Source organism: Adelges cooleyi, unplaced genomic scaffold, assembly GCF_023614345.1.
Source record: "Adelges cooleyi isolate 19-005CV unplaced genomic scaffold, UGA_ACOO_1.1 ACOO_flye_CR_arks_rails_tigmint_CR_PRNA_30, whole genome shotgun sequence".
Lineage (NCBI taxonomy): Eukaryota > Metazoa > Arthropoda > Insecta > Hemiptera > Adelgidae > Adelges > Adelges cooleyi.
The window spans coordinates 13,520,905-13,536,065 of NW_026095971.1; the positions used below are offsets into that span (position 1 = coordinate 13,520,905).

The following is a 15,161-nucleotide window of genomic DNA, read 5'->3' on the forward strand; positions in this document are numbered from 1 at the left end:
TCATCTTCTAAAATCCAAACAAGAAGCCGAAAGTCAAAAGATAGTCGGGACAAGTCGATATTTTGCTAAAAAAAAGGGAGAATTCCATGTTCAACAGGACAAGTTTGGTTCACTATTTTATCCTAATTAGCATTACAGAAAAAAAATTGATTAAATATATTAATTAAAAAAACAAATATTTATCATGAAAAATAGTTAAATTAATCATGATTCAAAAAGTTTATTTCAGACAATAGTTTAATTAGTCACCATTAAATGAAGTTTATCAGGTATAATCATTATTTGTACGATTATAATTTATGGTAGTATGAAAAATCAACTTTTCCTTAAACTATTATAGAAATAATATCCAACTCTGGCGATAACAAGCAAAATATTTACATCCATCATCATCATATGTATACTGTCAAAAACGGATTTTAAAAGGTATGTTGCAGACAAGAGACCAAAAAAAAAAACACGCACTCATCTGTTCAGACAGCTCTGGCAATATTTGATCGCAAATCTCACCAAACCTAGGACATCATTTAAAAAAACTTAAACAATTGAGTTAGCAAGATATGGCTAATGAATACATAAATAACATAAAAACGATTTGTCTTTAACCATACATTTATTAAAAAACATATTACACCATCGTTTAAGCAATAAATTCATAAGGTAAAGGAGCTAAACTAATGGGTTCGGTACCTCTAACAATATGACCAGGGCGGGGTCCTTGTGGCTGAAAAAAAAAATTCAGTATTAATTAAGATAAAAAAATGATATTAAACATTAATATTTAAATATTTAATTTATATTTATAATATATTCATTGTTTAATCAGATAAAACCTTCAACATGAGATTCTGTCTGGGGCGGTATATTGTCATCATGTAATTGCAATTATTATTTAACTTTTAAACATTGGGCCAATTATAAAAATGTCTTATATTTCTTTGAAAAATGTAATCAGATAAAACCTTCAACATGAGATTCAGTCTGGGGCGGTATATTGTCATCATGTAAATGCATTCATAATTTAACTTTTAAACATTGGTCCAATTATAAAAATATTTAATATTTCTTTGAAAAATGTAATCAGATAAAACCTTCAACATAATATTCTGTCTGGGGCGGTATATTGTCATCATGTAAATGCACTCATAATTTAACTTTTAACCATTGGTCCATTTATAAAAATGTCTTATATTTCTTTGAAAATTGTTATCAGATAAAACCTTCAACATGAGATTCAGTCTGGGGCGGTATATTGTCATCATGTAAATGCATTCATAATTTAACTTTTAAACATTGGTCCAATTATAAAAATGTCTTATATTTCTTTTGAAAAATGTAATCAGATAAAACCTTCAACATGAGATTCAGTCTGGGGCGGTATATTGTCATCATGTAAATGCACTCATAATTTAACTTTTAAACATTGGTCCAATTATAAAAATGTCTTAATATTTCTTTGAAAAATGTAATCAGATAAAACCTTCAACATGAGATTCAGTCTGGGGCGGTATATTGTCATCATGTAAATGCAATTATTATTTAACTTTTAATCATTGGTCCAATTATAAAAATGTCTTATATTTCTTTTGAAAAATGTAATCAGATAAAACCTTCAACATGAGATTCAGTCTGGGGCGGTATATTGTCATCATGTAAATGCAATTATTATTTAACTTTTAATCATTGGTCCAATTATAAAAATGTCTTATATTTCTTTTGAAAAATGTAATCAGATAAAACCTTCAACATGAGATTCAGTCTGGGGCGGTATATTGTCATCATGTAAATGCACTCATAATTTAACTTTTAACCATTGGTCCATTTATAAAAATGTCTTATATTTCTTTGAAAATTGTTATCAGATAAAACCTTCAACATAATATTCTGTCTGGGGCGGTATATTGTCATCATGTAAATGCACTCATAATTTAACTTTTAAACATTGGTCCAATTATAAAAATATTTAATATTTATTTGAAAAATGTAATCAGATAAAACCTTCAACATGAGATTCAGTCTGGGGCGGTAAATTGTCATCATGTAAATGCAATTATTATTTAACTTTTAAACATTGGTCCAACTATAAAAATGTCTTATATTTCTTTTGAAAAATGTAATCAGATAAAACCTTCAACATGTGATTCAGTCTGGGGCGGTATATTGTCATCATTAAATGGAACCACAACTTAGGAAAACTATTAATTTTTTACCAATAATAAAAATAAAATAAAAAATTACATACTTTACGTTTAAGACACACTCGAATGCCCTTTTTTTTAGCTTCTGCTACTTTTGTTTCATTTACTTTAACACGCTTAAGGAAGTCATCTCTGCACTTAGATGGGTTAACATGTTCAATACGGATGTTTATTCTGAAACAAAATTATAATAATAAAAATAATTGCACAAGTTAAAAAAAATTTTATACACACACACAGAGCCATATTTAAAATAAAAACTTAGTTGTCAAAAAAATCAAAATGCTGATATATGAAATAATGATAACATTTTCCAAAGAACATTATTTCATTAAGATGAGGTACATAAAAGAAAATAGGAAGATATTTATTGCAAAATTTAAAGTTTGTTATTAAAATAATGTTTAAAAATGACATACTTTTAAATAAATCATTATTTTACTTTTAATTTTTTAAAAGAAGTAAGTTATTGTTTTTATTAAGCTAAAAAACATACATTCTTTAGATAAATTAGATTTAATGAAGCCTACTTTTAAAATGAGACTTTGTTTATTAATACTTGCCTTTTGGGGATAATGCGGTTACGAACACGTTTATTAACGATTACACCAAGAGCGTGTTTAGATACATTAAATACACGACCCGTTTTTCCATGATATACTTTGTATGGCATACCTTTTTGAACGGCACCATTTCCCTGTAGTCATTACATCAACATATCATTAATATTTTTAAAATTGATAAATATGAAAAATTGAGAAACAAAATATACCTTTATATCAACCATGTCACCAACTTTGTACACTTTCATGTATGTCGACAATGGAATAACTCCATGCCTACGGAATTTTCGGGAGAACAAATCCCGGGTTCCGTGCCGATAACCTTTCGAGTTAGTCATTGTAATGTGTTATCTGGAATTTAATATTTGTAAAAAAAATTATCATAGAAAATCATCATTATAAAATATGTTGAACACCTATAAATTTTCTTAGTTAAATTGAACAAATATCTATACTCTATCCCATATAAGAACGATAGTGCGCAGATACCAAAACATATTACCTACTCTCATATGCGCCTGCGCAACCAGATGCAATGCGTTTTGGTTTTTGCACAGTACTACTCTTATGATATAAGAGTGTATATAATTTGCTATTCATTATTAGATAACTAAGGAAGATTGACATTGTTTTTTAAGAAAATAAAAAATTGGGCAGTCAAGGGCGTAGACTCATAAGCATGTTGTAAAATTATTTCTTCTAAAAATGTCAGTTAATTGTTAGTTCTTCATAAACAAAATGTTATATTTTAGATACAGATCAATCCTTCTGCATGATATTCAGTCTGGGATGGTATGTCATAAAAATTGTATACTAAATTAATATTAAATTATATTTATTATAATATTTTATACTTTAAATTCTCGTAGGGTATGATTTTAACAAACACCCTTTTTTTTTTAGATTAGGTTAGTAACTGCTTGCAGAAGAGTATCGAAGTTGGTTTTATTTCTCTTTGGGCAACCTATAATTTTTTTTGAGAATTTAGGGGCAAGAACTCCATTATTTTTACGATAGTTGATAATTCTCAAAGATCCAAGTTGAAAACTACTTATGAATCTGGTTATAAAAGTTATAGAATTTGTATAACCAGATTCATAATCAGCGTAAAAAAACACTACATGATGATAAACAAAATATCACAAAATGGTGTTCAGTCAAGTGAATTTGTGCCTCGTTTAAGTACCTCAAAGTACTGTTATTACTAATGAGATAATATGTAAAATATTATTTAACATATAACACACTCATATCATACAATGCTCAGTTTACACCTTCAACATAATTATACATATTCAGCCTGGGGCGGTATATTGTCATCACTGCATTGATATTATATAAAATTACGAATTAAGAAAATGCAGAACGTATAAAGTTAATTTATGTCAACATACAAGTCACATGATATGCACATAAGGTGAAGTGTTGTTTAAATTATTAAATCTAGAAAGAACATTTTCTACTTAGGACTAAGTACCATTAACGAAAATTAAATCTTGGATTAATAAATACTATAAAACCACACATTTTTCATTAGACAAATGTGGATTCTATAGCATAGCTTGAAAAAGCCAATCGATTTTTAAAATTAAACCTAAAAACAACATAATTCTTTTAAATACATTAACCATGAATCTAACTTAAAGCTAAAAACAATAAGTAATAAATAAAAAAGATATATGTGACTTACTTTAGGTAATAAACCTTTAAAAGTTAGTTAGAAGACACCAAACACTACCAAAAACGTGTACGTGAAACCAAATGAATATAACACGAAAGAATTAACTTTAGGTTATGTTTATGTTCGTGAAATATTGAGATTTTCCATGGAATAACAAATCGGTTACTGTTATCACAGAAGAGATGTTATCATTTTATATAAATTCCATTCCATTGAATTTGATCATATGACAAATGATAATTCTTAAAATTTACCCACTAGTATAGATCATTGAACTGAATAATCACTAATAACTAATAAGTAATAAGTATTTACTATTTAATAATCAATTTTTTTTTGTCAGTTGTCTATGCCGGATGCCCTCTATGGTTCTGGCTTAATAGTTTAGGATTTTACTATACATTTTTTTTTGAAATATGATAATTGAAAAATATTCAAAATTAAAAAATTAAGGAATCTATACGCATATTAGTCCAATTTTCAAAAAGGAAATATTCTATAAGTTTCAAAAATATATAAGAAATTGTGTAATTATTTTTCAGTTTAAAAATTGTTTAATTTTTTTCGAATTCTAGTTTCCATTGTGACTTCGTTCTTCTAAAATAAGTAAATTCATAAATAAGTACCATAATATTTAAAAATATACTTTAATCTACCAACTTTCAGGCACAAAAAAAAGTCTATTTCTTTATATTAAATAAGCTTTAAATAAAATATAGTTTTAATAGATTTATTATAACCCTGAACTTATTTGTAGTTGTGCGGAGTGCTGTTACCGAGTTAAAAAGTGGAAATTTTGTTGATACTTGAAATGGATAGCTTTCATATGGCTTGTAATCAATTAAAAGATGAATATCAAAATTGTTTCAGCTCTTGGTTTGCCGAATGTTACATGAAAGGTGATTATGATGATAAAAAATGTGCAAAACGTCTAGAAAGCTACCAAAAATGTATACATGAAGGAATGATAGAAAAAAAATTGGACATTGATGAAGTATTAAAACCCTATTTGGGAACTGAACGCATGAAATAATGAAGATGCAATATTTAAATTCTGGTTAGATTATTTTAAATCTCCTCTGTTGTCTATTTTCATGTCTAATTAGTGGTGTTTAAAATACTTTGTGTTCTAGAAAACAAACCTGTTACAGAAAAGAGTATTATTTTTATGGTGTAGATGTCTTTTAATATTTTATTAACAATGATTTTAATTAATATGGTTTATAATATTGTATACTATTTATTATGTTCCGAATTAGTTAACATAACATAGACATAGTTTAATATTAACCTCATAAAAAACATTTTAGTACTTAGTTAAACAAAAAAAAATTGTATTAATTTTGAACATTATATAATACCATTCATATTAGTAGATGTTTTTAATTTATGTACATATTTTTTTTTAAACTTCAATAATGTGTACATTTTTTATTACCATAATAACAAATATCAAAATAACAGAGATAATTTAAGAACAGTCTTGAGTAGGTACTTATTACATTATTAAATTCAATTTAGGGAAATTAAGAGTAGTAATAACAAACTTATTGATATTATTTTTAAACTTTTTTATTGCTTTTACTAAGTTTAAAATGTAAAACATACTCTACTTATAACCTAATATTCATAATTTAAGATCATTTTTTTTATACATAAAAATGTCTTCTCAATAGTTGCGAGTTTCTTGTCCAATCATAGTTAATTATTGTAAGTTTCATTCACAAACAGAACAACAAAAAACAACAATTTGTTTTCATTTTATTATCAAATTACTTTATTTATATCTGCTTTACATAGTATGTTTACTATTGTATTATATTACTTTAAGTACTTATAAATATTAAATGTGCAACTCTGATATTATAACTTCAAACATTTACATTTATATAGTAAAGGCTATAAAAAAAAAAAACTTTAAAAATTAAGTATCCATACTATTTATTATCGATGCTACAAATTTACAATTTTCAGTTTTTTTTTTTTAGATATTTTTCAACCCTGACAAACAATCTAAAAATAGTGAAACCTATTTACGAACCTGTAACAAACTACAAGAGACCAAATGAAAATATTGTTTAAAACTTGTGTTGAACTTAAAATGTAAATGTTAGGAATACTTTTAGTAGTCCATGACACTTCCATTAATATCTATACTTTTAAAATCACTAGGCTTTAGCTATCTTTTCAATCTTTAAAAATGTAGAATAAAATAAAACATTAACTCTAATAAAGGGGCCCCAATAAAAGTGATTAGTTATTTGGTGTATAAATTAAAAAAAATATGCTGTAATTGACAATATTTTAACAAACATTATTATAATGTTTAACACATATTATATGAACATTTTTTAACTAATTTTGAAAAAATACAATTAATTTATTATTTAATTATATAAATTATATATATTATTTAATCAATATTATATACAAATTTAGTTAAATTAAATTTAAAATCATGATAAATGGTTCATTTTAAAATATGTTGTGATAAGTGAAATAACTCACTATATTAGGTGCACAAATTAGGTACATAAATAATAATATATTATCCCAACTAATATTAAAGAACCATCCATATTACATCTAAAAATGACATTTTTTTAAATCTTATTTACTAGGCGTCTTTAAACCTTAAACGTGTAATGTCGTAAATATATTACATACATCATTTAGAAAGGTAGCCTTTTATATCAAAAGTAATGACCCACATTTTTATCTTAATAGTTTTTGAGTATTAGCGTTTTACATTTTACTAAAGTAGTATCAACAATAAATATATCTAATTATAAAACGAAATATGTAGTGCTATTTGTTGACTAAATGAAGCACGATATCCTGCAATTTTTATCAGTAGTTTCATTAATTATAAATATTTTTATTACGTCTACTGATACAGATATCAAATATCAAAATAGACAATTAACACCTATACTTAAAACTCAAAAATTGATACATAGCAGATGGGCTAATTTAATTAGAGTATAACAATTATTCTTATAAATACCATGGTAATTATATGAACTACATGTTTAGCTCTGCAAAGCTGATAAGATATTGTTTTCCCGATCCTTAAATATTACAAATTTATTTATAATCTATATATATATATATGTAATAATATATATGTCCTGTATGCATTAGTATGCTATTCATCCGATCGCCATGAAACTTTGGAAAGTTATTGAGTACACTCCCGCGAACCTACCTGGCATAGTACTTGTGGTAAACCTACTAGTTTCACTATAATGCAATAATTGTTAAATATTTAGATTAAAATGTGTAATTAAGAACCTAGTATAACTAAGAACTTTCCATTGAAGTTAATAAATAATTACATATTACGAAATTATTATTGTAAATTGAAAGTATCTCAACATAAAAGATACCCCGATCGTCGCATTGTCATTCAGCGATTGTTAACATTATACTAGTTTTTAGTTATTTCGATTCCTTCCTGACTACACTTATCCACGTGCTCTGAATCTGGACTTAAAACACCCAGTTCTCTACATACTTTTCGAAAATTCCACCCTTAAGGATGGACTCAAACACGAACTTTCTACTTTAAATACGAAATGTAAATAAATTAAATGTTTGTAACCACGGTACTCGAGCAAATGATAGGTGATGATTAAACTAAAGGAACATGCCGACTCTATGTACCACGATTCTGGGCGTGATTTTAACTGTTAGAACGGGATCTGAGACAGGGACTCTTGAGTAAGAGGAGGACATAATAACCGTAAAAAGTGTCTCAAAAACGCTGTCACGCTGTTATCTGATAAAAGATAAAGGCGGTATCACAGCTACGTAGTCCGTCGTGTCGTGTGCCTTATATCGCCTTCTGATTGGCCGTTGTAATCACGGTATCATTGAGTAACCATGACCTACCGGGTTATTGCTAGAGTTGAGCTGAGCTCAACTTTTGTATCGTGTGGTATAGGTGGTTAAAGTATGGTAACCGCGGTCAATTAATTTTTTATCAATTTGAACATACTTATTACTATCACTATCTGCATTAAATGCCGTTTTGTCATTGATGGGCCGTATACGGTGTATTTAAAAGTAATTATTTTATCAAATTTCAATTTATTTCGCGAGTACTCTATGGCATTCACTGATTAGGTAACCACGATAGACAATTACCAAATTGGTATTGTACAGCTACCATTAGTAACCTTAAGTGGCCACGCCCACTTCTTAAATCGCACGACACGACAGACGACGTAGCTGTGATACCGCCTTCAGAGATGAAGGATGGGGAAATGGGAATAATTATTTTACTTAGCCCTGGCTAACCAAATCTCGGGCAACGCGGGGTCCGGACAGCTTGTAATTCTATAAAAACGAGAACAATATTTGTGGGTTTTTAACATGTATTTTTTATTTAAAAACCCCAATAAAACTACCCCTATGCAAAAAGTTGACCCCCTCCCGTGGATTAAAAGATTTTATTAAGAACTAGGAAGAAAAGATTATTTCACTTTATACAAGTATATAGCTTCAACTAAGCATCTATATTTAAAAAAAACACTTTTATAAATTATCTACACATAAGATATAAGACGTCGGCAACCTACATAGTCTTTAACATATAAATAACTCAACGCCCAATGGAGATGCATAAATATGTTGATTGCAGACTGCAGTGCGATGTACCACAAGCCCTTATTATATTATGTTACACATATACATATCATAATTCACATGAATCCGTGGTGTTGTGTGAAGTGTGTGTATACTGCAATAACATCTAGCTCTTTTGGATGGGAAGGGTGTCCTATGACGCACGAGAACACCGGCTATAACAGATGCAATTGCTCGTGAATCACCTATTTTTGTGCACAGACGACATACATACATATATATATATATATATATATATATATATTAGTCATTAGACATATTAAAAAAATACTAATAATGAACGATCTGTGTAACTAGTTTTCCTTGGGAATAATTGAACTGTGTGAATTCGTCTGTATAATGAGTATTCATGCCGATTCGATTACTTATTTCATCAGTTATATTAATAATAGTGAAATAATTAATCAATAAATTAAATAATATTGTATTAAAAAATGTTGTAATTATTTATTGCTATTTTTTATTAGCTTAATTCCTATTTTTTAAACTAATATGTACCGTTAATCATAATAATACCATAAAATAACGGCTTACATAGGATGTTCTAATCTGAATAGTAGGTAACTAATAAAAAAAATTACTTGTTTTTATACACTGAAAAGTGAGCAACTAAAAAGGGGTTATAATATATCATTGTCAGTTCATCTCGGACCCAGACTTCTAAATTAACGCTTAATAGAGAAGTTTACACTAAGTTACGTAGTAAAGTTATTCACGAATCAATATTTATTTATTAACATTATAAAAAAAAAGGGCTTCAATTTTCAAACAGTTACTGCAGTTGTTAACTGTACTTAACAGTACCTACGGTATTTACATTGTGTTTGTTGTATTGACAATTACACAAAAATTAAAATTATTTACGATATGACAAAATTAATTAAAAAATAGCTTTGTTTTGTCAAAAATATGAGTGAAGGACTTAGCTTTGTACTAATATAATAACGCAGCTATAGAAAATCACGCATTAATATAAATTATGCATGTACTTATAAATTATAAGTATACTAATAATTACAACCTTTTTTTATAATTATCAGCTTCGAATTTATTATTTCACGATGACGTATAACAATATTATATACGTACGCTGAAGGTTGTCAAAGCTGTTCACTAAAAACGCACGTAAACACCTCCTGCGACTATGCAGAATTGTATTGTTTTTATTCGAACTATTTTTCAACGTATGAGTTTGAGCCAAAAATATAACAGAATTACGTTTCTCCTATACGTTTACTCGACTAGCTTTATTCGCCAAAATTATATTTTGTAGGAACTTAAGAAAAAAACGCTGCTAAACAATGGCACACAACTATCTCAATATTTTTGTTTTTTAAATTTTAATATTAATTTGTTTATATTCGACTGATAATTATATATATATTATAATTATATAAATTAGAGCCGACGATTCTACACGTGCATTTTAAATACACGTGTAGGACAAGGGTCGTGTAGTTCGAATTCACGTGTAGAAGTTCGTGTAATTCGTGTAGGACCCGAGATTCCACTAACTTGACCCAATGGCTATAATACTTTATTTTAGTGACAACCATTAATTAAATAATAGTATCACGTAAAATTAGAGGTCTTATTAAAACTTACAGTTGTAAGAATACGTGTAGTTGCAGGTACACGTGTACTTATAACTACACGTGTTACACGTGCATTTACTTACACGTGTAATCGGTAGCTCTACTATAAATGGTCTTTACGTGTCTACAGAAACAAGCATTGATACACTGCACACTGTACACATTTCATGTAGGTTTATCGATTTTAATGACTTATTCGTCGGGGTAACTATATAGTATATAGGTTAATGGGTATGAGGTTATGACGTGGTGGATTTATACATTTTTAATAACTTATAAATAAATAATTTCTTTTTTACTAATATAGCACTGTATGACCAGACATTAGATTATTATAATAAATGAGCCAAAACAAAATTAAATATAAAAAAAAATTTCAAGTGACGAAGATATATACAATTATAAATGTGGATTGGTGTTTTATGGATATTGGTTTAGTTTTTAGGTTTTAATACTTGTTTAAAAAATAGTTTTATCGCTATCAAGAATTTTAGATATTTTATCGATAATGACTTATTCATAATAGGCTAAGGGCTGTACTACTAGATGATGATAGATAGTATTTTATAGTAACACCCACTCAATTTATTTATTACCTTCAAATATTTTTGTACACCAGATTCGACGAAGAAAATACATTCCATAAACACTTCGAAATACCTATTAATTATCATAGTCACTGTTAGCATTCAGATCAATTATCTGTAGGTATAATGAAAACAAATTGTTGATGCAATTTCACGATTTCAATATTTCATAGACATTTAACATTTCGTATTTTTAAAAACATAGCACGTTGCTAAAGTGTTCAAGATTGACTTGCTAACAAACACATTATAACTCGCCATAGTAATTACTAATTACCTACTAGGAACTACGAACATTCGAACAAGATATTTAATTTCCGTTCTGTCTCATCGCGGTTGTACAATTTTTAACAAGTAATAAAATTCTCGATTTTTATGATGATAATAATAATAATATAATTATTATGTTTAACGTCAAGAAGGCACTGGCGGCACACGCTTAAAACTACGTATGTTCGTGTCCCGGCCGTGCCTAAATTAAAGCGGTAGGTAATAGGTATAGACTATAGTTTATGTAGACTAGACGTCATTCGCGCTCAGGAAACCCGGCGGTATTTTCCCGCTGTTCCCACACCAGATTAGTCGGCATTGAGCCGGCCGTCGTTCGTGCGTAATAGTCTGACAGCGCGACGTCATTTGGCCGAAAATCGTGTATAGCTGCGCTGCCGACAACGGCGTGGGCCACTTCAGTACGTTTTGCGCACGAATCGTCTGCGGTCCACACAACGGCGGCAGCTAATGACGTTGATCATCGTCGCCGGATAAACAAACAGTCAACCGACCGCCGACCGCAGTACGATATCAATAATCACTCGGATGAAGACGCAGTAACCGCCGAGTCGAGCAATTTCAATCGTCTTCGCTACCGCCGCCGTCAATATCGCTACCAGCAACCCCGCGAGCACGCCAACTTTGCGGCCACACCGACGCCGCCGTTGCCGCGTCTCCCTTCGTCTTCTCACCGACACCGGCAGCAGCCACTTTCGCTGGTCTGCCGCCGTCGTTTGATGCCCAGACCAGTTTATCCCGTAGTCAAACTGCCCTACGACCGACCAGCTACAGTGGTTCGGGTCCTCGATAACATCAAGAAGGAATTGCAGAAAGCGTCTACAGCCGTCCGCCGCTGCAACACACCCGTGTCAGCACACTGTGCCGCGATCGACTCACCTTCGACGGACACCAATACAAACGACACCATGACCGCCAGAGTAGCTAGAGAACCCGAGAGGGTCGCTGCGTACGTCGACCAGCAGACGGTCGACCAAGTGACGGTTGGCGTCCGGGAATGTACTATCACTCCGAAAGCTAGACCGGAAATCAAGGTCACTCCCGGCGCTACTCTGTGTCCGAAAACCTACCTAGAAAGTCTCGCGCCCAGTTCGGCCGACCCGTTCTTGCACGTGCCGCCCGTCAACATAACCGCCGAAATCAGAAGACCGCCGTTAGAACAGTACGCCGAATACATGAACTCCTAAACGGTGAAGTTGTTGGAGGCTCTTTCGAAATTGTATACATTTTAAACCATTCACGTTAAACTAAGCTTAACGAGTTCCTATTTGTACGTCTTGCATGTAGTCTCCTTCGTACGTCTTAAAGATATAGACGTAGGTGTTTAACGTAAATAATGCAAATTATGTGGTATTACGACAATAATTAACTGTAGTTCAATACATTTTTTCACCATTGTTTTTATTAGTATATTGTTATTTTATTTTAGAAAAACATGTAAATGTGTTATGTGATAGCTCAGATTTAATTATTATTAAGCGTTATACTAAATGTTCGGCTAGGTTATTGGAAACATGATTTATTAAATTATAATAATCGACAGGCGGCAACTTCATTTATAATCATGGGCATCTGGGAAAAGGCTAATTGAAAAAGAACGTTATTAAATCTGTCGAACAGTCTTTTTCACTTTTGGAAATTGCAACATACAGGACTATAGTTAATTTTATACCACCCGTATTTTACAGTGTTCATTTTAAATGATTTACATGATTTTCACTTTTCGGTTACATTACACCTATTTATACATATTGGCTCCGCCAACGTTTCAGAAGCCTTTCATTTTCCATGATCAGGGCTTTGTTGCGTGCTGGTTACGAAGTTCATTCCGCTGCTGCCTGCAGGATTATAAGTATACGCAACCGACAACACAACCCTGAAGATGGAAGGCTTCTGAAACGTTGGCAAATCCAATATGTACTTGTAAACATAGGTGTAACCGAAAACCATGTAAATATTTCAAACAACACACCAATACAAAATGTTATTATTTTTAACGACTTTTTTGTTTTGTTAGAATACGCTGTACTTATATTTATTTAATATATCCATTTATATTATTTCCATGCTGGTTTTTCCTTGTAATTTATCAATCTATACAATTGGATGTTAGGTATTAACTTTAAAGCCATTTATTATAAAAACAGACAGTGTGACAAAAAAACTTCTGTATAGCAATAGATTTCTTTTATATAAAGTTTTTATTATAAATGTTAAAAAGTCAAAATAATTGTATGGCTTGTAGACGGGTGTCTATTTTATTATAGTACTGACTATCCGTATACATGTTTTTGAGTTGTAAACTGAAATTTATTACTTTTTGATCAAGCACGACACGTTTTCCAACTAACCCAACTACTTTGATATGGTTTTATGCATATAGACTGCAGTATACTGTATAATAATTGATTAAAAGTACACGAGAATAAAATGTAATAACACCCTCAATAATACAAAAATAATGCCCTACACAGTACACATACGCCATTCATAAGATAATAACGTATACTACCTAAGTTTTTAACTTGGAGCAATACAATGTGATATTAATTATACATTTTAGTACTATAAGCATAATAATAAATAATAAGTATTGTATTATGTTATAATTAATTATATATGTAATAATACATTATGCGTATAATAACACTTATTGTTAAGAATTTTAAGCGTTAAGATAATTGTATTTAATAATTTAATTAACTAACGTATTGTTGTGAAAGTATCTAAACATTTTTTTACCTTTTGGATACGAATAAAGCGATGTTTGTATGTATTTTTTATGTGTTCCTTCTACGTATTTTTTAACCAATACCAACTAATTATGTTGAGGAGCAAAGAATGTATGTACATTTTAAAACATACTAATGCAAGTGTATTTTTGTTTTTTTAATTATTGGACGCTTCTTAATTCCCGGGAAAATGTAGCAATTTACTTAATCGAACCCATAAATGATATACAGCTCAATATATTTGTAAAAAACATAAAGATATGCGTTTCTGAATTGTGTTATTTTTAATAACATGAACAAAAAAATGGCGTCTACTGTCTACATTTTAATTTCGTAAATACAGTGCTTACATGATAGTCGAAATCTTAAGCCATTTACTTAACACTATAGTTCATAAAAGCATCTGATAAACTAGGTACAGCAGAATCCAGTGGCATGTAAATTGGACATAATTGATTTTAGCAAACAAGTATAGCCAGCAACATCGAGTTTTTCTTTCATCCAAGCTACAATAGTACTTTTTAATTTAATTGAATCTATAAGTTTTGACGCATACGAGTGATCCTCACATACTTTATCATTTTCTATAAGCAGAGTTAAATGTATCGGATCTCTAACTTCTCTGGCCATTACTAGTTATGTATTAATATACTAGACATATTGACAAACATTAAAATTATTTTTTACCTTGTCACGTCATAATAAATAATCTAAATAATATACAAGAATGAGAGATAAATTGAGGAAATTTTGAAGAGGAAAATAATCAAAAACTAGTAGGAGTGATTTGTCTTAAGAGTTTTAGAGTTAGAGTAGGCCAAAGAAGTGAGTCAAAGCTATAAATAAAGACATCGAAATATATGGTCT

General features: G+C 29.7%; 1 protein-coding gene and 2 long non-coding RNA genes across 4 annotated transcripts; 1 reads left to right on the forward strand and 2 right to left on the reverse strand.

The window, feature by feature from the left end:
- Positions 1 to 594: 594 nt before the first annotated feature.
- LOC126838513 (60S ribosomal protein L21) lies at positions 595 to 4,592 on the reverse strand. The gene is made up of 5 exons (XM_050573006.1): positions 4,452 to 4,592; positions 2,971 to 3,112; positions 2,762 to 2,895; positions 2,243 to 2,372; positions 595 to 724 (listed from the first exon to the last, which is right to left on the reverse strand). The coding sequence occupies exons 2-5, from the start codon at positions 3,097 to 3,099 to the stop codon at positions 641 to 643; spliced, it is 477 nt and encodes a 158-aa protein (XP_050428963.1). The 5' UTR covers positions 3,100 to 3,112; positions 4,452 to 4,592; the 3' UTR covers positions 595 to 640.
- Positions 844 to 2,232, reverse strand: LOC126838514 (uncharacterized). Of its 2 annotated transcripts, none has more exons than XR_007685706.1 (3): positions 1,481 to 2,232; positions 1,221 to 1,350; positions 844 to 1,091 (listed from the first exon to the last, which is right to left on the reverse strand). It is a non-coding gene; the product is annotated as an uncharacterized LOC126838514 (long non-coding RNA). The 2 variants fall into 2 exon arrangements; XR_007685705.1 differs by having other exon boundaries at positions 844 to 1,350; positions 1,481 to 1,998; positions 2,129 to 2,225.
- Positions 4,593 to 4,748: 156 nt separating the features above from the next.
- Positions 4,749 to 5,499, forward strand: LOC126838515 (uncharacterized). Its single transcript, XR_007685707.1, has 2 exons — positions 4,749 to 5,048; positions 5,313 to 5,499. It is a non-coding gene; the product is annotated as an uncharacterized LOC126838515 (long non-coding RNA).
- Positions 5,500 to 15,161: the final 9,662 nt, after the last annotated feature.